Raw genomic sequence first — 23,331 nt, 5'->3', positions numbered from 1 at the left:
ACCTACCTTAAAGAAGAATAAAATGAATGTTTTGGAAAGGCCAAGTCAAAAGTTCTGATCTTAAAATGATTGAAATGTTGTGGAAGGATGAGGAAGCAAGCAGCTCATGTGAAGAACCCCAGATGGCCTACATTAGGACCTTTCTGATGGGAGTTTGTTGTCTGAGCTGCTAAGAAGCTGATAGCAGTGTTAGAATCAGGTTAAAACAGAAGGGCATGCAGGTTTAACTCTGGGCTGGGGGTGAATGATGATGATGATGATGATGATAACTAGGTTGCAAATAAAATCAAAAACCAAATGACATGAACAACAATAAATACATCTGTATCAGTAATCTTGATTTAAACCAGTTCACAAAGTCACAATACAGTCAGTCATTTAAATACTGCTATCTGCTGGTCGAAAGGGGAACAGTTTGGTCCATTGCGGGGAAACCACATTAAATATAAATTTAATTATTTAATATAGCGCTAGCAGTAACAACTCTGCACACACAGGTTCTCAGGTTACCCTCTATTACCAACTGTATTGAACCAAACAATGCGCTCATTAAACGGGGCTGGTGATGTGCCGTGGATAGGCTATTATTATTAATATATTAAAAATACTGTAATAAACTCTGTTGCTAACATATTTCTTTCGGCCCAGGTTCATTCCGCTATTTATTGATAAATTTTTTCGTTCTAACGTTACGTAGCCTATAACGTTAGTGAAGCACAATTTACCCGTTATAAAAGCTGGCTTTTATTTTGTATAGGCATATTACTATTACTTCGGCCGACATGTCTTTCTTTTAATGTAGATCTTCAACGGAGAAAGAAAATAAGAATTTCAAAAACAAAAAACGGTCCGTATTTGAATTGGTACTCGTTTTGTTTCGTTTTTTGAATTCAGAAACCAAAACGAAGAACGGCTCTCTTTTTACCGTCTCTTTGTTTTTGGTTTGAAACGAAAAACGGCGGTTTTCCGTTATTTCGTTTGTGGGTTCAAACGAAAAAACAAACGATCAAAACGTACACGGACCCAAAACCCACCTTTTGTGATTTCATTCTTGCTGTGTGGGTACTCCTTTCCCGTTGCTTTGGCTTCCTCGGCAGATGGATAATTCTCCTGGTACCGCTCAAAAATGTCGCCGTATTTCGTTTGCAATGACTCCCAATCTACATCAACTGCCGCCCTGTCCTCCTTATACTCCTGTGTTACTTTCAGTAACAGTTCCACCTCGTCGTCCGTCCAAACGAGGAAATCTCTCGACCTACTTTTGGCCATAGCTGTTATTCCTCGTTAGTATTTTGTTTTTTAACAAACTGTCAACTTCTGTTTACACCGGTACCTCGTTTTAAAACGAAAACGGAGCAGGAACAGACGATTTAGCCAGACGGTGGAACTCATTTCCTGTATCTGTGTCACGTGGGTTTCGCCACTGCCAGCCTCATGAGGAGACGAACTGCAGGTCCTCAGTGCCAGTGTTGCCAAGTCCGCTTATTATAAGCGACTTTGGGCTTGTTTTTTTGTAAAGTCGCTTACAGATATTGGTAGTCGCGGGTTGCGGGTTTTTTGGGCTTGTCACTAAAGTGTGGTTGCTTATTTGGGCTTGTTCCCAGCTTGTTCTTGCCGGTGTCGTGCCAATGTACTTATCCCCGCCAGGATCTGTATCCCCTGGCCGCGGGAGCGCGCATGCACACAGAGCGGATATTCTGCTGCCTTTCGAATTGTTTAACTGCTGCACTTTAATTTACCTCTTAAATGGAACAAATAGCGACGTGGAAGACTCGGCAGGGTTTTCCATAGTAACATGGGTCTCAGTTAACTACATAAATAGTTTATTTGTCTGTTACATTAAGGCGACGTGTGAATTGTTTATAGCGTCGTTTCTATTATGGACGATAGGGTATCCTCCCTGTCCTCTAACGTGATATTCTGTTTTAATTTAATTTAGTTTAATATGGCTTTTAATTAAAACTTTTTTTCACCTGTCTACCATATGAGTTACATAGGAGGTACGCAAAATATCAGACCGTTTTTCCCCTATTATTTGTGTGTCTTCCTGTCATCATGGGTGTTATTTTTTGTGTTCCAGGTCACAAGGAACAACCTGACATAATTTAGAGAGGTCTGCTGTAGTCTATCAAAAGTTACATGGGGGTGACCCAAAATATCAGGCTGTTTTTCACCTGATATTTTGTGTACCCCACCCCCTAACATGCAGAGGGTCTGTCCTGTCATCATATGTGTTATTTTTGTGGTTTAATAGGTCACAATAAACAACATGACAACATTTGGAGAGGTCTGCTGTTGTTAGCAAAGTTACATGGGGGTACCCAAAATATCAGGCGTTTTTCGCCTATATTTTGTGTACCCCACCCCCTAACATGCGAGGGTCTGTCCTGTCATCATGGGTGTTATTTGTGTGTTTTAATAGGTCACAATAAACAACCTGACAACATTTGGAGAGGTGCTTTTGTCTATCAAAGTACACTAGGGGTACCCAAAAATCAGGCCCGTTTTTCACCTGATATTTTGTGTGACACCCAACCCCTAACATGCAGAGGGTCTGTCGTGCATATGTGTTATTTTTGTGTGTTTAATAGGTCACAATAAACAACTGACAACATTTGGAGAGGGCGCTGTTGTCTAGCAAAGTTACATAGGGGGTACCCAAAATATCAGGCGTTTTTCACCATTATTTTGTGTGTTGTCCTGTCATCATGTGTGTATTTTGGTGTTAACCAGGTCACAAGCACAACCTGACATAATTTGGAGAGGTCTGCTGTTGTCTAGAAAAGTTACATAGGGGGTACCCAAAAATCAGGCTGTTTCGCCTGATATTTGTGTATCCCACCCCCTAACATGCAAAGGGTATGTCCTGTCATCATGTGTGTTTAATAGGTCACAAAACAACCTGAAACAATGTATTGTTATAATAATAATGGGTCTGTCCTGTCATCAGGCGTGTTAGTGTGTTTTTGTTTTTGTTTTTATTCACAACACAAAAAGTATGATTAATAAAGTGTTAGAAAACAGACAAGGTTTACAAAAATAATAATGAACATCCCCTAAAACAAGTATAAAGAAAGGCTGTTAAGGCCCTAAAAATGCATTAAAGTGCATAACAATAATAATAATATTTATAAGAATAAAGTGATTTTAATTGAGCTTCCTGCCTGGTCAGGTTGTTTATTGTGACTTATTAAACACACAAAACCACCCATGATGACAGGACATACCTCTGATGTTAGGGGGCGGGATACACAAAATATCAGGTGAAAAACGGCCTGATATTTTGGGTACCCCTATGTAACTTTGCTAGACAACAGCAACCTCTCCAAATTTTGTCAGGTTGTTCTTGTGACGGTTAACACCAAAAAAACACATATGAGACAGGACATACCCTTTGCAGTTGGGGTGGGGTACACAAATATCAGGCGAAAAAACGGCCTGATATTTGGGTACCCCCATGTAACTTTTGCTAGACAACAGCAGACCTCTCCAAATTGTCAGGTTGTTTATTTTGACCTATTAAACACACAAATAAACCACATGATGACAGGACGATACTTTGCATGTCAGGGGGTGGAATCACAAAACAGGCGGAAAACGGCCTGATATTTTGGGTACCCCCATGTAACTTTTGCTAGACAAAAGCAGACCTCTCCAAATGTTGTCAGGTTGTTTATTGTGACCTATTAAACACACACATGACGACAGGACAGACACTTGGATGTCAGGGGGCGGGATACACAAAATATCAGGTGAAAAACGGCCTGATATTTTGGGTACCCCCTATGTAACTTTTGCTAGACAACAGCAAACCTCTCCAAATTTTGTCAGGTGTTTCCTTGTGACCTGGTAACACTAAAATAACAATATGATGACAGGAAAGACCCTTGATGTTGGGGGGGGTACACAAAATATCAGGGAAAAAACGGCCTGATATTTTGGGTACCCCATGTAACTTTTGAGACAAAAGCAGACCTTCCAAATGTTTTCAGGTGCTTATGTGAGTTTTAACACACAAAATAAATACATATCATAGACCGGACCGACCCTCTTGCATGTTAGGGGTGGTACACAAAATATCAGGCGAAAAATGGCCTGATAATTGGGTACCCCCTATGTAACTTTTGATAGACAAACGAGACCTCTCCAAATGTTGTCAGGTTGTTTATTGTGACCTATTAAACACACAAAATAACACATATGATGACAGGACAGACCCTCTGCATGTTAGGGGGTGGGATACACAAAATAAGGTGAAAAACAGCTGATATTTTGGGTACCCCATGTAATTTTGCTAGACAAAAGCAGACCTCTCCAAATGTTGTCAGGTTGGTTATTGTGACCTATTAACACACAAAAATCACATATGACAGGACAGACCCTCTGCATGTTAGGGGGTGGGGTACACAAAATATCAGGTGAAAAACAGCCTGATATTTGGGTACCCCTATGTAACTTTGATAGACTACAGCAGACCTCTCTAAATTATGTCAGGTTGTTCCTTGTGACCTGGTTACAACAAAAAATAACACCCATGATGACAGGACAGAACACAAAATAATAGGTGAAAAACGGTCTGATATTTTGCGTACCTCCTATGTAACTCATATGGTGACAGGTGAAAAAAAGTGTTTAATTGAAAAGCCATATTAAACTAAATTAAATTAAAACAGAAATCACGTTAGAGGACAGGGAGGAACGCCATCAGTCATAATAGTAAACGACGCTATAAACAATTCACACGTCGCCTTAATATAACAGACAAATACACGATTTATGTAGTAACTGAGACCATGTTACTAGGAAAACCCGCCGAGTCTTCCACGTCGCTATTTGTTCCATTTAAGAGGTAAATTAAAAGTGAGCAGCAGTTAACAATTCGAAAGGCAGCAGAATATCCGCCTGGTGTGATGCGCGCTCCCGCGGCCAGGGATACAGATCCTGGCGGGGATAAGTACATTGGCACGACACGGTTCGCTCGACCCGCCCTTTTCCACATAAACACTATAGACAGCAGCGTTATTTCCCCCCCACTTTCTGCTTCTAATTGGCTCTGACCCAGATGGAAACGAGTACCAGCCAATCAGAGGCAGGCAGGGCAGTCTGTTTTCTGGTTAGGAAACGGGTGAGTAGCGACTAATGGTGAGTAGCTGTAGGAGAGTTTTGGAGGAATAAATGCCGGGATAAAGTGGGTGAAATACGGGAAGAAGTAACAAAGAATCGGAGAAAGGAGTAAAAGAATGGATTCTACCCGTCTTAGGAACAACTCAAAATCACTGTGAAAAAGTGTCTATATTTCAAATCATCAGTTTATTAATGTTTAAAAACTCCATCCGTGGTCATTGTCCTAAGCTCAGGAGGGGAAATAAATAAACTCTAGCCTACCGTATGTACAGTTTACCAATCTGTCCACATGGATTGTAAAACCGTGCATTTTTTCCTCTTCCAGGATCTTAGGGGGGCTCCGTAGAAAAAGTCGCTTATTTGGGCTTGTTTTCACAGGCCTGGTTGCGTATTTGTCTCGCAAGATCTGGCAACACTGCTCAGTGCATTGATTCCAATGAGAGAAGTGAACGTGAACACAGGTTATAACCGACGCCTTCGCCCCATAGGCACCAAAGTAAATATGATTTTTACAAGACACGTATCTTCCAAACATGCTAACACTAAACTTCCATATCTCAGACGAACATGAGTAAATTAACTTTTTTCGAGACCTGTTTCTCTCTCAGGAACAGACTCTCGCGAGATCTGACAACAGTTATTTAAACCATAGACTAAAAAATAGCCTATTGTATTATTACATATTTTTACTGTCTATGGGTTAAACTTACATTAACTTACGTTCGCGAATGCCACAGATAACTGAAGTTTGTAATGCTAAATATGGCATTAGGCTGTGTAAATATCTAATGTTAGCTAAAAAATACACAAGGCAAATATCATTTTGAATCCATTCTCACGACGTTCCCTACACTTACAAAAAGTGTGGGAGATGGGAAGTGTATACCATGTCATACCCTGGTTCATACCTTATGCGTAGCTTGTAAAACGCCATCTTATAGAGAGTCTTTGGTGTAGTAGTGCATACTGCATTCGGTTGCATCTGACTTTCGGCTCAGCCACCAGATGTCCCTGTTGTTCATGTTTAGTGAGGGAAGAGCACATTCAGGCAGGACACCTCAAGGAGGATGGATTGTGAAGCCACGGTAGAGCTCATGAAAATACCACTCTGCTAATTGGTGCTGTTGCAGCGGCCAGGAAAAACAGCTTGTGACACTGTCTAACACCTGGAATGTATAAACCTAGGAATTAACTCTGGGAATAATATAGTTGTGTTTACTGTGATGTCGCTCTGCACTTGTCACCACAGTCACTTATTATTCTTTAGTGGGTTTTGGCACTAGAGCAAATCCCAAAATTCCCCTTCTCCCTTTACAGCACAGGAGAGGATTCTTTTTTTATTTATTTATTTATTTTTTATAAAAATTGGCTTTCACAGAGGTTTAAGTAGCTACAAGGACAGCCTCAATTGAATTATAGAATTACACATTTTTGCAGTGCTAGGTCACCACATTGAGGTCATATTATAATGTTACAATTTTTCTTAAAGGCAAAAGAAATAAGATTTTCTACTGCCCAATAGGACATAATATAGCATGGGAGTTGACAGAGCTGCATGGCAATTATTCAAGTAACAATGCAGTCAACTGATTTTAATGCAATTTTATTCATCTCTGTAAGGACAATTGTATGCATGCAGCTTGACACCCAGATACCTACACCATAGATAGAAGAAGAAAAAAGTGTTACTTACAAAACAATTAAAGGCTATAAGCTTAAAAACTAACTAATAAATAAATAAAAATGTATATTTTTTAAGCAGTCTTAAAAGATACACTGTCTTAAAAGAAATACATAGTAACAACGCTGTACAAACCCACCAAAACAGTCAAAGAATCATAATTACATTTTCATGTCAACAAAACAACAATGCCAGCAAGCAGGAGTTGCTATATGACAACGCTGGAGGACAGTGTCTGAGTGATGATGGTGCTGTTAGATAATCTTACAGGTCATGATGAAATGATGTGATTTGCCCCCAGGGCCGTGATTCTGTCCATGTCACTGCTCCTCTTATCCAAGTGATGCATCTGTAACCGGCCAAATCTAACTCCAAAGCCGTCATCCTTCAAAGCTTTGCTTCGCCTGTGCTTCCAACAGGGACCAAGATAGCCTGGCTTTGTTTATGTTCAGGATACTATGTCCTTGTACAATAAATCTCCCTGTGTGCATCTGTCTTGAATTCATGCTGCAGACAGTTCTTTCTTGAGTTCTGTCCAGTAGAGCCAAATTATTGAGAAACACTTGCATGGTTGCATGGTATTTCTCAATGTGACACAGCATTTATTGTCATTCCTGGCTGAAAAAAAATACATCTTGATATTATGAAAAAGAACTGTTGAGAAGCTGAAGTGCAAGAAATTGGTCCGGAAAAAAAGCACGGAATTGACCACACACTACATACTTGATTTTTGAATAAATCCTTTTATTTTTGTCTACTCCCCAGAATGACCAATCAACAGAGGAGCTGCACATCATAGGAAGCCGAGATCTGTCTTTCCTGCGTGGAAAGGTGTGTGCAAATACGTTCCCCACTTGAGCGTTGGATATGATATCACATCATATATTCTTTGTCAATGTTTTCATTTCTTTTAAGAAGAACTATCTTGGCCTCAAGAGGGAGCTGTCAGTTAAACTGTCAGGTACACATGAAGGAAACGAAAGCTCACTTCCACTTCATGGACCTGAGTTTTCCTCTGAGAATACTAAATAACAAAACAAAATCACATTTTTCTGTCTTAGTTGATATGTGACATTGTTTCAAATATGTGTTTATTGCCCCAAACCTGCCTTTCACCAGAACACACCCCTGAACTTCAACTTTTGAAGCTTTTCTCCTCACAGCCGTCCTCTTTGTGCACACCTCATGAGTGTCACTTTCTTAAAGTGGTTTGCCCTTCACCAGGCCGGCCATGAATCAGACGTTTCAGTAAAATGAAGGTTCCCACGGGGCAGATTTACTGAGTGTTCATCCCTGTTGAGCCCTCGCATGGAGGACTGAGGAATCTGTAGGAATGATCCCTCCTCACTAAATCATTCTCCGAGATAGGCATAGGAGATAAAGTTCACCTATTCAGCACAAATATGCCCACACACGTTTACTTAAAAAAGACTGATGTTGAATTCCCTTAACTGAGATGTCAGCATGTGTTGTAGCTTAGATGCATTTTAGCTGTGGGTAAAAAGGTCAATGGGAGTAAAAATAGAAAGGCTGGCCACCACCTTGCACAGAAAACATGAATCACTCCAATTTCACTCCACACTATTGTTACAATCCTGATCCTTGATGGTATCAAATGCAAACCTCCTGCAAAGCCTTACACAGAAACGTTGTTGAGTCACAATTCCAGGTAGATTGTGAGTGTGGTTCTACTGAGAGTGCTTTCTTTAAACCTATTAATCTGTAGCATAATGACAACATAGAACAAGTAAATGTTATGTTGGAGAGTGAGGTGGCATGAGCAGGCTCTCTGGTTTCAGTGAGTTGACTCCCAGCCAGCAGCATTCCCCAGCCCTGTTGAAAGATTCTTGTGCAATTGTTACTCTTGGTGAATTCGCAGCACACAGATGTCTTAATCCTAATGGTAATCGGAGTAGTATCGATATAGCACAGCTCTCAATGTGAAGTAGTGTGTCAACTCCTAAGGAAGGAAGTTTTGGAGCATGGATGAAATACCTGTTCTTGTTCGGAAGAAGAGGGGATTTGTTTCTGTTTGAGGCTGCTATAACACTCACAGCACACCCCTTTATATTTAGAAAGAAATGGAAACCAAACCATTTCATCTCATTTTCCAACTTTTTAATTTGCCCTGACATTTTATTTATTTAATTATAAACCATTTTAGCCATGCTAGCATCGTTGCTTAATGTGAGTCTGTTGATCTGTTGGTTGATCCACCAGTTTAGTCCATACTGAAATATCTCAACAACTATTGAATGGATTGCCGTACCATTTTGTGCAGAGATTCATGGTGCCCAGAGGATGAACCCTAATGATTTTGAGGATTTCCCCCGACTTTTCATCTAGTCAAAATTTGTAGTTTTGAGTGAAATGTCACAACGATTTTTGCGAGAGTCAGAACTCAGGACTGATTGTTTGAGCACACAAGACTCGTGATCCAGGGATCGAGAACTATAAATTCCCAAACAATGATGCTATACACAGTCGAATAACTGCCAATGCACAGTTATTGTCCAACTGGCTGTGTAGTATGTTTACAGTCTTCAGCATGCAGCAAGACAGGTTAGTAATGTTTGAGTTTGTGTGTTTTTTTACACATCCTGGTTGACTTACTCTGAGTGTTGTGTAACAGTGTTCAGGTGTAGACCGAGAGAACATTGGCCAGGCGCCTGCATTCTCTCCGATCACTCTCCCCAAACCATAGATACTCTCCACTAGTCTTACAAAGAGCCCCATACACCCGGCGAAGAGAACAAGGAGTCATTTGAAAGCCTGCAGCAGTGAAAGTGTGCAACACCCGGACACTTAGAAGTGACTTTTGCTCACTGTAGACACAGATGTTCATTACTGGACAGGAGAGAATAAGTTGTTCTGTGTTTTTGTCAAGACCCTAAAGATGCTGCCAACATTGTTGCTATAGATACCATCTGTGGGAAACGTAAATTTCACGGAAACAATCTAGCCTTTATTCTCACTTCGATTGAACTGTGTTAAATTCCAAAGGTGATTTTCAGCTAAAGTTTTTCTCTTTTATTTTTTTTACATGTTACCAAGAGTGTGCTCATTGTTGAGGTGAGTGTTTTTCTCCAGTCCACTCTGTCTTGCACTGTAGTTTCTTTTTTGAAACTGAGTTAATTCTATCAAGCACATCCTTCAAATTTTCCACCTTGTTTGATGCCTTTGCCATGTTTTGTTTGCACTTCTTTTGGTATCTTGTTGATTGAGAAGCCATTGTGCTTGTGAGAGCTTCTGTTGTTTATGGTCTACAAAAAGACAAAAAGAAAACATTTGAGTTCATATTTTAGTTGTAAAAGTGTCTGGAGGCAGAAACACATAAGCACAATGATTGTTCACTCCAAGAAACAAATGGTAGGTATCTTAATATGATAATAACTATTCCCTCTGCACATGGAAAAGCAGGTAAAAACATAAAGTTAAAAAAAGTTTTTCATCCTACAATCTGCATATTTGTCTAACAGTCTGCACACAAAGGTCCGATGTTCCTCCCTCTTCATCTCTCTCTTTTCCTTTGCTCTTCCCTTCCCTAAGGCCATAGTTGACACAGGAAAGACCATGAAGGCCCTTCTGAAGCATGTGGAGACCTTTGAACCCAAGATGGTCAAGGTCTCAGGGTGAGCCAGTTTGTCAGTCTTCTCTGTTTTCCCCACCAGTGGGAAATGCCAAGCGGGTGACGAACACAAGAAGATATCGCTTGTCCACAGTCCCTACCTCGGGTCCGTGGGCTGTTCCTATGCACAGAAACATGATTAACATCTTTCCTGGCACATGGTTTTATGTCAAAAGTTTATTTCCTCTTTTACGTGTAAAGCTTTTTAAGCGTTAGCATGCTGCATGAATGTTGAAAGTTTTATCTTTGGTATTTGTTACGTTGAAATGTTTGTTATTAAAATGAACAGCAAAGCGAGACAATTCGTGATAATTATGCTAGAGATAAGTCCCAGGTCCTGGTTAGTTACTGCAGTACTGCACGGAAGCATTTTGGAAATTAAGTTTGTCTTTCATGTGTTTCAGTCTGTTGGTGAAGAGGGTCCCTAACATGGCTGACAGTCTGACAGACTGTAAGTACCTCAGTTTTTTGTATCACCCATTCCTCTCACATTATAACAATTGTATACCCTGGAAATCCAGAGTTCTCACGAGAGCACAATTTGCTCAGCGAGTTACTCTGGCATCGAGTAATGCTGCTTATTACTATACCCTCGTAGCCGAGCTGTACCAATCACATCGGTGTATCTGATGTAGGCGGGGCCAGAGGCGAGCTGAACAGATGACGACAGTTTAATCTACCAGTCAGCTCCGCTAGTAGCTAAGTGTACGGGGGTCAGGATACATCTCCCTTTGTGTTGTTGTGATTGGTCGTAGTGTTATCCAATTGCGTGCAGTGAGATTTTCAAATGCAGGCTCGGTGCCGCCCCTCGAGATGGGCGACTTTCATTACTCGATTGCCAGACCCTTCGCCAGCAAGTGTGGTTCTGCTCTGGTTCTTGTAGTGTAAATAATAATAGTACTGTGTTCATTATCAAGAATGTTTTCCAACCAGTAAATCCTGTGATACAGAACTGAAACAATGACGATCTGGATATGAACAGCAGAAATCTTGTGTTGAGGACAGTTTAGTTTAGTTTTAGTTTATTTCGATCACATAGATACATGTCACATACACAACATTAATGGTAAAATAAACAAAAAAGCAAGTGTCACCTTAATTCATTCAGTGTCATCTCAACTCGTTTCTAATATTGACCTAAAAGGTGTAGGTTGAAGCATTTGCTTATTACACCTACCCTTTTTACATTCTATTTAGTTGTTATTTTGTTCTTGGGTACCTAAGAATCTTTCTCAATCTTACTAAATGTATTGTTATTCATTTCTGTATGTTATATACATATTACATACTTACACACATATTATTTTCCAGAATATATGAAAAAAATATACATACACGTTCCCATTTGTATACACTTTGCCATACTTGCCTCATTCAAAATGAATTTGCTTGGTAATTTGGAGACACAGATCCTTCCTCTTTGTAGACATGTCTCTATTGAAGTCCACTGATAAAGTATCAATTTCTGGGATGTCCTGGTAGCTTTAGAGTTAAGGGACATCCGGTAGGATATAACCCCAAGGTCCCTGATTCTGACCTGTGTTGCATGTCATATGAAGTTATGGAAAAAAACAAAATAAGTTTTTATGACATTCTAATCTGAAAAAATGTCAGAATATACACACCTCATGTTACTTTTTAACATTCATATCTGTGTTTGCTATGATAGATGTTGGATTTGAAATCCCCAACCACTTTGTTGTTGGTTATGCCTTGGACTACAATGAATACTTCCGTGACCTGAATGTAAGTCTACTGCTGCAGCACACAGAACATGAACATGACCTTTAAAAGAGTAAAGAGAAAGACAAGAAAGAGACAGGTGGATGTGTGTGTGTCTGTGACTGTGTGTGTGTGTGGGGGGGGGGATATAGTATTTGTCCGATACTACTATATACTTACATACCAATACATAGTGACCATCTAATGTGTTGTGAATCTAGCTGAAAAGTTGAAAGTCTTTCAACGTATGCTATTTTTACATGTAATTTTTGCAGTTTTCCACCATGCACAGAAATCAAACCCCTTTTGCAACTGAAAAGCAGTGGTACCTTTCTCTTCTGACTATCTATCTGGGTCCTAAAACCAATCTTGCTCCTGGACAAGCTTTGAGTCTGGAGTGCAATCTATCCTCAGCTTTCTTTACTGTGCCCCTGACATTTTTATTTTAAGCCAGATTCTGCAATCTGTCTGAATTTAGTAAATGCAAACTTATGTGAACTTTGCCATTTTTATATCTGTAAGGACATGGCCTCAAATTTACCTCTGACTCATGTCAAACACTAAGCCAAGACCGACTCCCATAGCTTTGTGTGCGTGTGTATTCACATGGGTGTTGGTGTTGCGCGTACTGTATGTTACTGTACAATTGTGTGCCTCTTGGGCATATTTGAGGGAGTTGGTATTTATTACAAAAGTTTGAAAATTGATGACCTGTGGAATGTGGAGGTTAGGCTCTCATTATCAGGCACAGTTAAAGCTTCCCTTTTTATCTGTCCTTATCCTACAGAAGAAATATGAGTTGAACCCCTGGGACACACAAAGTTAGATTAATGAATGTGTCATATCTTTGCAGATTACCTTCCTTGCTTTCAAATTATTGCAAGCTTCATCTTTCCGTGCTCTACATGGCATATTGAGGCTCTCAGAACATATTGGAATTCCCCATAGGGCTGGGTTATCTAAAACAAATATTTTGCCATCATCAGATGCAAGGTTTTGGACAAGATTGAAGCATACCGCTAACTTCTCTTTCTCTTTCAGCATATCTGTGTCATCAGCAAGACTGGGAAGATGAAGTACAAGGTTTAAGAAGTAATGTTTTATATTAGCAGCAGTTTGTCTACCTTCTTCAGCAATAATATGACTTTTAGTTTCCTATTCCTGTAATAGTCTGTTGTTAAAATGTGTTTCAGAAGTAAAAAGTATTTATATTTACATGTACTGTACCTTTACATATGTTAAGTCTTTACATTGAAACACAAGGCAATCATAACCTTCCAGGAGTTTTTTATATAACGTCTTTAAATAATTTTTTTTTTTAAATGTGATGTTATTATTGCCTCATTATTGTATTTTGTTGGGATGCACATGGAAACAAAGAAAGAAATGCTGGCCCCCAGAAGAGGACTGTTTGTGACAGATGGAGAGAGCTTATGGACGTTGGCATCCCCGTGCCCGGATGACACCCACTCTGACTCATGGAAAACAGTGAGCACAGCAGGCAGGCCGAACAGCGTCTCCTCACCACACTGTATCTATTTGTTCCCAACTTTAATCACGCCTTACTGGGAATCAGAACTAAGTACATGAGAGTTTGGCAACGCTGACATAATTCAATTTTTACATTGAAATGTAATCTCACAGACAGGTGAACTATACACATTATGTAGAAAATTACACGGACTGACCCATCACAAGTCACTTCTACTCCAGCAAGTACAAACTGAAGACAAACTTTCATCTAAAAAATCCTTAATTACAACACCTAATAATAAATTCTCTTTATTTCACTGAATTGTACGCAAAACTGTTGTGTTTTTACAAGATTTAGAATGCTGCTATTAAACTCTGGTCCCTTGATCTGTGGGGGAGAATGCTCACTGTAAAGGCTAGACATCATAATAACTGCAGTCTCAGTGCTCTGAACTACACACACACACACACACACACACACACACACACACACACACACACACACACACAGACAGAGGTATTCTTTATGTTCTATTGCCATCGTTGGGGTGACTAAGAGAGTCAATCATGCATATCGACAGACAGACCAACATGCTTTACCTCACGCAGCGTGAACTTGGGGACTGTTATCATGTCAATATGCACTATTTCATCTTAATCACCTGAAACTCCAAACAGCCAACACATCACGTAACAGGAACGCATGCACACACATGGGTCATTCACTGTAAAGATGTTGGAAAGTTTGTGGTTATGATGGGATACAACATTCTAACTTAAGATGGTGCAATAATCAGTGTCTCTTAACCCAAGACCCTTTAGTGCTGAACGCCGACCACAAAGGTCGGCAGTGACTAATGGCTAAATAAAACACAAGGCACTGAATAACTTTTGTATTATTCCTCACTTTTTACAGACACATTTCGAAGCCAAAGGTAATGGTCCAGCTCCGGCTACAAGGCCATTCCAAGTTAAATGACCTGATAAATGAGTTGCTATTTGGATAATAGGAGTTCTGGGAGGTTTGGAGCGTTTGGATTTCATGTTGTGCTTTCAAAATGCTCTCAAGTTTTACGCTTGTAGTCCTAAACAACATCTTCACTAACAGGCCTACATTTAGAGGAAAGCTAAATTCAGATTTTATTTCTTGTCTTTGACAAGTAATAAGTTGCAGAGGAGTGAGATAAGCAAGAGGGAAGAAACTCAACAAATCACACAGCTTTTTTTGGTTTGGTGCTATCTGTGCAGCCTCAGCCACAAAGACCCCCATTGTCCCTCCAACTGCAACCCTGTGTCCTTATCATTAAACATCAGCACTTGGCGGCAGTGGTTAACTTATCCCAGCACTGATGCTCCCCCCCACCCCCCCACTGCCCTGGAAACCCAGAGGACATTGTCTTTCACCTTGATGCAGTATTTGGTGAAAACGAGATGGGACAAAAAGCCTTGCAGGTTTCACATGCTGCGGCTTTGTAGTGCTCTGTCAGGGGAACTGAGGATAGGGCCGACCGCGGAAAGTATTCTGCAGGTAAACTGTGCTCAGCACAAAAGGAACAAAACGGGAATTGTACATTTGAATGGCCACACATTCATGCATTTGACATATGAAGCCTGTGGTTAGAGACAGAGCATAGGGATTCAATTTCACATCAACAACAGATAGGCCATGTTTAGGCCTACTCCCAAAACCTTACTTTATTGTTCTGCCTATAAAAGAATAGTTTGACCTTTTAGGAAATATGCTAATTTGCGTTTTTGCCAAGAGTTCTTGGACATTCTTATGTCTGTTAATTTTAAGCTACCGCTAGGTGTTGGCTGGCTTGTTTGACATAAAGAGACAGGGACAAATTTGCATAATTTGCTATTTCTTGTTTCACAAGTGTTTATGCTAGGCTTTTCTCACCATCTTCCGGCTGTTGCTTTATATTTAAAAAAAAATAGTTGGACATTTTGGCAAATACACTTTCTTGCTGAGAGTTGTTGTTAGATGAGAAAATTGATATGGTAAATATAATGTAGGCCTAGCCGGAGCCAGCAGCTTAGCTTAGCTTCACATAAAGAGTGAGACAGGAGGAAGCTAGCTAGCTTGGCCAGGTGTAGTAACTGCCTGGAGTCCTACACTTTAGTTTTAGAAGTAATGGACAGATCCAAGCTATCTTTTGCCCACAGCTTCTAGTCTTCATGCTAGGCTAAGCTAACTGTCTCCTGGCTGCTAGCTTCATATAAAACAGACAAACATGAGGCCAATATCCATCTTCTCATCTAACTTTCAGCAAGAACGCAAACTTTTTATTTCCCATCTTGAACAGCGGCAAAGCTACATCATTTTGAATCTTTTGTGTGCTTCTGTTGCATTTCTAATATAAATGAAGCAGCCTTCATTCAAAATCTAGAACATTTATTTTACCATAATTTAGCTAGCAGACCGCTAAACAATCCCAGTTAGGAACTTAATGAATACTGCTTTACTGACGCATATTGCTACACAAATAGAAAGAACATCCTCTCCAGTGTTCATTGTGTTCCAATTAGGGAATGGCTGGCCAGAGGGCTTGATAGATTGACTGCTTCTGGGTTTCATCCAGTCATCAAACTCAGTGCCAGATCCACTTATACAACCTGGAGTGGGGAGGGATCCTCTTAAACTCTACTCAACTCAACTACAGTTTAAAGAATCCTTTATGAATCAAATATATATATATTGTTTTGCATGGAGCAGTGTTTAAAACCTGTTTTACACGCATGCTGTTCTGCAGAGTCATTTCCACCTGTCCTAATCCTAACACTGCTGGGCTTTGAATTCAGACTTCATGTGATGTCCTAATCCAGCCAGACATTTTGCTGCCACGAGAGCTCGTAATCTCTCTTCTGCTGATTTTCTTTAAGTCACTCTGGCTCTGCAACCACACATTTGATTAAAAAAATTAACAGTGAAAGTTCAGACAAATGCTTTCACAAAATTTCATAATTATTAATTATTAGAAGAATTTCGACAGAAAAAAGTGAAACAAAGTTACAGTGATAACATGCAGAGCAATACTATAAAGACTGTAATTATATTACATAAGGCAACACAAAAGCATCTTAAACAATACAGTAGACGTTCATCCTTCGGGCAGACTACAACTCCTCAGTGAGCTTTGCTCACCGCTCATTGATCTGAAAGCTTCTCTCTTCACTTTGCCATTCATAAAAACAACACCGCACTCCATGTGTGTCTTAAGCTATGTGTCCTGCACAGAGGAGAGTGTACTGTTAGCAGCTCAAGTGGGCCAAGTGATTTTTTGGGAAAGTACCACAGACACAATCACTGTTGGTAAACCAGTAATTGTTTTAAATAGTTTTGTAGTCTTGTGAGTTTTTAGAAATGTACAGTATATAATCCAGAAAGATTTATATTGAGTTGTTTTGTGGAAAAATTCCCTGCGTATGTTATATTAGCAATTGCTTACAACTTGGAAAACTTGATGAACTGAATGAAACTGAATGAAACTGATGCCCAATTACGCTTTATGTCAAATCAATAAGATCTTCTTGCTGCATTAATAATGTGGTATGTGTTAAATAAACAAATTGCATTAAATGAATATGAACCACATGTCTACCATCACATAATGCAGAGTCCCACTTCCAACAGTTTAAGTTTTCCATTGTCTGGATGAGGGTGCACAGGCTCTTTATACAATAGCTCCTCTCTGAAACCAGGGAAACCTCGCCACAGTGTGGGTCAAAAGAGTCCTATTGTCCTATCTTCTATTGTGCTGCTGGAGTAGCCTGCAAACAGAACACTGTCAGCCTTTGTCTTTGTCCGGATCAGCTGTGCAGACCTTTTTTTTTCCATGCTCTGTGAAGTCCCATGTGGCTGCCATGCCCTACATGTCGCCATAATAAAGTTAAGGACACTGCTGTTACCGTTGATAATGGATAGGCAAATATGTTTCACTAATTGAACGTTATTGGAGAGTTCAGCATGCGTGTTGGGCCTCAGGGCTTTTTCCTCTTCCCTCACAAGGACGTCGCTGTGATTCCATTTGCTCACTTTAAAGGTCTGAAAGGCTTAATGACAGTGTGGGAAGAAAGTGTTTATCAGCTCAGGACTATCTGATTATTTCAATGCATTGTGTGAGTGAAAACGGTGTCATAGTTAGTGATAGAAGAAGTATTCAGGTATTTTAAAGTAGTCTAAATGTAAAAATATTCTGTTACAAATAAAAGTCCCACATTCAATATTTTACTTACTCTATGTAAACATACAAAACTAATAAAAGCTAAATATTTCATGGATCTAAAGATAAAGTAGAATGACTCTTTGTGCTATATCATTTAAAAATATATAGTATTGGATTATTATTATGCAAGCAGCAGGTTATCCAGCTGGAGCAAATTTTACCTACTTTATAGTGTTGGGCATTTTAATCTCAAACAATGCACCATATTTTACAAGATCATGACATTCTTTATATGAAAAAACTTATAATCTGTAAAGTAACTATAGTAATGAAATAAATGAATATAGAGGAGTAATATTGGAGTAACAAGTATGCTATTCATCTCTGGGATGTAATAGAGTAGCAATGAAAGGGAGAAAAAAACTCAGTAAAGAACAAACACCTCTAAATTTCATTATTTAGAGGAAAGTTCAAGGTGCCTAGCACCTAGTAACTAGTACTAGTACCACTTAGTAACATAACATAATAGGGATTTTCAGCTAGTGACCAGAATGGACCAGCTTCCACTCTTCATTGTAATTGTTATGTAACAACGACTCCAATTGGCCCGCTTTAAAATTCCAAATTGAATCTGCCCATCTGATTGGGCGACACCCTGCGAGAGGGCAAACGGAGGGGGCGGGGCTCCAGTAGAGTCGGGAGATTCGTCAATCTATACACAGATTGTCGCGCCGCCAACTGGGGATCACGTAGGAGTACACGTTACTTTTTTTTGTTTCTATTTTGGCTATTTCAGCATCGAATTAAAGTTCGGAAATTATGGGAAATGAATGAACACCAGATGTTTATTTTTTACCGGGTGTTCCTGACGAAGAAATGCACACTGAAGGGCGTTTACCGTGTTTTTACCAGTGGGTTTTTCCTAACAGGTAGCGAGCCTCAGCGGTCGGTCAGTGGAGCTCCGCACGGAGACTGAACATCCCGCTTTGTAATCTCTTGACAGCCTTTTGAACCCATTTTTGGATCGACCGAGGCTTCTAACAAACACCCTACTCTTCCAAGAGTCATGGACAGTGTGTCGGTTTTCTCATTTCGGAGTAGTTTTCTGAATTTGTAACAGGTAGGTTTTTGGTGTTCACAATGATAGCCACAGCAACAACCTGTCGTCCGCCCGTCAGTGAATATGTGTCAACAGCAACCCGTAGTAACAGCGACCTGGGGGGTTGGTCTTGCTTAAAGCGACTGGAAAAATAAAGAAAATGGGTCGGTCGTGGGGTATGTGTGTCATGTCGTAAGAGAGAGTATTGAGCATCCAATCGTGGCTGTTTATATTGGGGTAGGGCGTTCATGATGGCTGGTGTGGCGCTTTTAACACCGTAATCCGTGATGGGTTTCGCCCCATAGAGAGCCACGAATTCCGCTTTTATTTCGTTTTTTTTCCTCCCTGTGTGCAAATAATATTACAGAGGTGTCAGTCTTTTAATCAAGGGTTGCAAAAAATACCTCGACAATCCACCTGACATTACTCACTTTTAGCCTAATGCACTCTCCATTAATTGAACAGAAGTATTAGGTTAATGTTTACCATTAACATTCAAGTCTTGGCATGCCATCTGTAAAATCACCCCCTCTCTATATTGATCTCAATGTACTTTATTTTAAAGCTCCTTTCATTCCAGCATTTAAGGTATTACCGCGACCTTTAAATAGATTATTGTGCTGTAATGTTTAAATAGCATTCTTCATTCTGAGTTAGGAGAGTTAGGATGTCAGTGTGTTCTTGTTGGACCAGGCTCATTATACATTTAGGGACTTGGAGCTTTCATGTGACATTTAATGGCTATACTGTTGTTCACAAATGCATTTGAGGGTGTATGTTCTTGTGGTTCTCTTCATGGTGCTGCTATTTGGCTACAGTGAGATCCCCAGGCTCAAAAACAAACGATATGTTTGTCACTGTGATGGGACAAGGACACTCTGAACAGGGTTTACTTCACTAACTTGTGTTCTTTGTGTTTAGATATCAGCCACTGATGGACATGAAGAAGGAGGACGGTGTGGATTAGGATCTTTTTCCTTTTCCTTTTTTTTTTTCTTCTTCTTTTTCTTGTGTTTTTTTGGCTTCATCCTCCTCACCTCAATGTGGTCTCTAAAGGACTTCTTCCTCTGCCGTTTTGAGATGAAATGATGGCAGCACGTTGGAGTGATTCACCACAAGACAATGAAGAGAGTAAACACACAGCCATAACTCCGTCTCGCGAGGTAAGACTTTGGATCGAGATGTGTCTGGATCCCAGGCTGTTACTGTTCACTGTTTTCAGTCTGGTTTCCTTTTTGCACTTGTGTGCATGCTTCTGCAGCTCTGTCATGGTGGCTTTTGATTCTTTCTTTATCTTTTGTGGTGCATTCACAGGTATCTTCTGATATGTTAAATAAGTCGACTGCATGTGACCTTTGGCAGTGTGGCAGAGGGGAATTATAAATAGTGTATGTTTGGAACTTCTATTTTTGACACAATAGAAGCTGTATACATATATGACTGGAGGAGAAAACATGCAATTCAGTAGATAGAACTGTCACCTGGATACATTAAAACCATCAGTCTGCTTAGTGACTATAAGTTTGTCAGCGGTGGTTCAAAGGTATTCTCACTTTCAGGAAACTCGTGACATGCCAGCAGAAGTTGAAGTGTGTCTGCACTCAGAGAGAAACAGAGTGAGTGTGAGCTAAGTGTTGCAGATCACATCACATCACATCTGCCAGTGTCTGAGGTGACTAGGTTCATTGCTTTCTCCCTCAGACAACTGTTTACGCGCACAAAGAGAGTTTTATACTTGCATTGCTAATCTTACTGGGTCTTTTGGGTCTGCATGCCAAACCCTGGTAAACGGCACATTGTAGAGCTCATCCTTTTCCTGTTACGCACGGTAGCTTCAAGGTTACATCATCGTGATCATCATCATAGTTCATCTAGGCTTGATGCAGGTCATTACAGTATTGCAGCGGTGGCATGTTTTGGATTAATCTGCCATCAGAAAATGGTAGCAGTGCTGTGTGTGTGTGTTTGTGTGGGTGGCTGTAATCCTCTTACTGTATCAGAACTAGCTAAAGATGGAGGATTTAAATAGTGGGAATGGGGCAAAGCAGCAACCTAACGGCGCTGGAGTTTTGGAGACAGTTGATGGAGTGAATCAGGAGCAGATATTTGTTTAAAATGTCTTAATGAGAAGTTTGCTTCCTTAGTTTTTCTTTCAATGTTTTGTGTACTGTCAGATCGAGTCATTTGAGAATTCTTTACTTTCTTCTCTACTGGTCTCTCCAATTATCACTGCCTGTGGTTTTCCTCACATCGGGTCCTGCAATCTAACAAATGTTTCCTGTAAGATAACTTAACTCTCCCTCACTGAAGAAAGCTACATCCACCACAGCCTACCAAACTGTTGTGCAGAAGCACCAAAAATACAACGATTACTTCTCAACACAGGCTGCATCTCCACTAACTTCTTAGAATCTTTGTTCAGCTTTTATAGTTAAACCCACAGATGAAGCCTGCTTTTTAAAGATTGGTAGTAGTCACTTCAGCATTATTGGTTGAAAAAGGGCACAAGAAAGATGAGGATGGCGTGTGAAGAAGAGTGCTTTGCAGGTGCATGGTTACTCACTGAATCCCTACGATACTCTGATAAAATTGAAATGTGATGCCAATCGGTTTCTTTATAACCTGAGGACCAGGAAGTTTTTTGGCACACACTCTCTACGCCGCTATAGACGCTGTGAGTCACCTGTGGTTCAGTACCGGTGTGTATCCTGATTGTTTGCAGCTCGGGGGGCTTGACATGAGAGCAAGGCAGGTCTTTTTCTCTACCTGATGCCTTTTCCGACACAAACACAATTCTCACCCAATTTTCAAGCTTCACTGCTTATGAACTGCCCCCCCCCCCCCTGGGGTCTAATGAGAGTTGAAACCCCAGGTGGGAAAAGCCTCCCCTCCACCACCTCCACTGCATCATGTTTGCTCGCTAATGAGGGAGATTGCTGCCCCCCCCAACTCACACACACACACACACACACACAGACAGAAACACACACACACACGTACAGACACCCACCCGGCCCTGCTAGCGATGGCAGCAACGCTGGGGTAATTTAGGCACAGCTGCCCTGATCATTAGGGGAAAAACACCCCATGTGTATAACGTCTGCTTCTCTCTCTCTGCCTCATTCCCATTCTCTACCTAACTCGACCTGCTGTCACTCTGATACCTACAGCGTTATTATAAAGCAGCTGAGGCTCAGTTCTATACATATTAACAGGAAGATAATTGGAAAAAAGATGGATAAACAAAGTGACATTCTTGTTGTTAGAATTAGGGCTTTTTAATATTGATAAGTCAGGCAATTTTCTCAAAGTCCATAAAATGTCAAAAAATAGTGACATATTGATTGATTGAAAAATGACAAACTATTACCAAAAGACCTGCCGATTATTTGTATTCATTTCAGGTCACGTTAGCAAAGTGGTTGGCTTTATGACTGCCATGGTTGTTGACCGTTTTCTTTTAAATTTCATAAAACACACCTGCTCCATTGTTGAAATCTCTCCACCGCTGTTGTGTTTATTGTTAGAACGAGAAGTTAACTATTGTGAGATAATGGAAGCTGGACTGCTTAATCGATTAGTCAATAGAAAGAAAATTAGTCTCCAGCGTATTTCAAACATTGATTAATCATTTCATTCTTTTTTTAAATAAAAAAAAGGTAAATTCAATTGTCATCTTCTCCAATGTAAGGAGTTGCTGCTTTCTCCGTTTTGTTTCATTGTAAACTCAATCTCTTTAGATTTAGGACTGTTGGTCGGACAAAACAAGACATTTGGTAGACTGAACAATTAATGGATTAATTGAACAAAAACAAAAAAGCAGATGAATTGATTCGGAAACTAATTGTTGGTTACAGCTCTAAATGGGTGTCAGTATATGCCCTTGTAAGCACTTCACTTCAGCTGGTTGTCTGTCTGTCTCCCTCGCTCTCTTCCTCACTTAAATTCAGTTGTGATGTAATGTAATGTAATATACATTTGTTCCGACAACGCATTTGTAAAATAAGAATAGTGGATAAAGGTAAACAAACACAATGGTGAAACACTCTCTAGCATGTATTGATCACATCCTTTATTCATGTTAGGGTGGATAAAACCAATGGCGGTGCTGTGAGTGCTGGTGATGCTCTCTGCTTTGCTCTAAATATAGCCCCTCCCAACTCCATAAACCCCTGCTCTTTTTTTTCTCTCTCTCCCCCATCCACATGCTTGTCTTTCACTCGTCCTCTATTCCCGCGTGTTTTCTGTGATGCTATATTTAACCCATGGAAAGATGAATGGCGGTGAGGGAAAAATGGAATCACTGTTCTGGAATCGCTGTTGCCTTTCTCCTGAATGCTGTTACAAGCGGTGAATATGTGGATGTTGGTCAGGACACTGTAATTGTAGAAGTCTGGTTGTGAATGCGACAGTGTTCAGTTTGTGCCTTATGAGG

At 40.2% G+C, this 23,331-nt stretch overlaps 3 protein-coding genes across 6 annotated transcripts in view; 2 read left to right on the top strand and 1 right to left on the bottom strand.

Moving 5' to 3' along the window:
* LOC116672239 (uncharacterized) overlaps nt 1-1,454 on the bottom strand; it is a 19,314-nt gene extending 17,860 nt beyond the window's left edge. The window contains exon 1 of the mRNA XM_032503945.1: nt 1,035-1,454. Within this exon, the coding sequence (XP_032359836.1) occupies nt 1,035-1,269 (235 nt within the window). The 5' untranslated portion in view covers nt 1,270-1,454. The remainder of the gene's footprint in view (nt 1-1,034) is intronic.
* prtfdc1a (phosphoribosyl transferase domain containing 1a) overlaps nt 1-14,494 on the top strand; it is a 33,868-nt gene extending 19,374 nt beyond the window's left edge. Inside the window, exons 5-11 of one of the 4 annotated variants that reach the window (XM_032503951.1) lie at nt 7,571-7,636; nt 9,860-9,877; nt 10,355-10,437; nt 10,838-10,884; nt 12,103-12,179; nt 13,197-13,247; nt 13,536-14,494. In XM_032503951.1, the coding sequence (XP_032359842.1) occupies nt 7,571-7,636; nt 9,860-9,877; nt 10,355-10,437; nt 10,838-10,884; nt 12,103-12,179; nt 13,197-13,244 (339 nt within the window). In that variant the 3' untranslated portion in view covers nt 13,245-13,247; nt 13,536-14,494. Of the gene's footprint in view, nt 1-7,570; nt 7,637-9,859; nt 9,878-10,354; nt 10,438-10,837; nt 10,885-12,102; nt 12,180-13,196; nt 13,499-13,533 lie in introns of those variants that run through there. The other 3 variants (XM_032503950.1, XM_032503948.1, XM_032503952.1) reach the window with 3 other exon arrangements.
* A 4,015-nt stretch (nt 14,495-18,509) lies between these two features.
* Nucleotides 18,510-23,331, top strand: part of arhgap21a (Rho GTPase activating protein 21a) — an 88,434-nt gene continuing 83,612 nt past the window's right edge. The window contains exons 1-2 of the mRNA XM_032503471.1: nt 18,510-18,917; nt 19,818-20,059. Of these exons, the coding sequence (XP_032359362.1) occupies nt 19,982-20,059 (78 nt within the window). The 5' untranslated portion in view covers nt 18,510-18,917; nt 19,818-19,981. The remainder of the gene's footprint in view (nt 18,918-19,817; nt 20,060-23,331) is intronic.

The sequence above is a fragment of the Etheostoma spectabile genome, chromosome 22, assembly GCF_008692095.1.
Source record: "Etheostoma spectabile isolate EspeVRDwgs_2016 chromosome 22, UIUC_Espe_1.0, whole genome shotgun sequence".
Classification (NCBI taxonomy): domain Eukaryota; kingdom Metazoa; phylum Chordata; class Actinopteri; order Perciformes; family Percidae; genus Etheostoma; species Etheostoma spectabile.
Note: the sequence above shows the minus strand (reverse complement) of the source record. Positions and strands in the feature narration are given on the sequence as shown.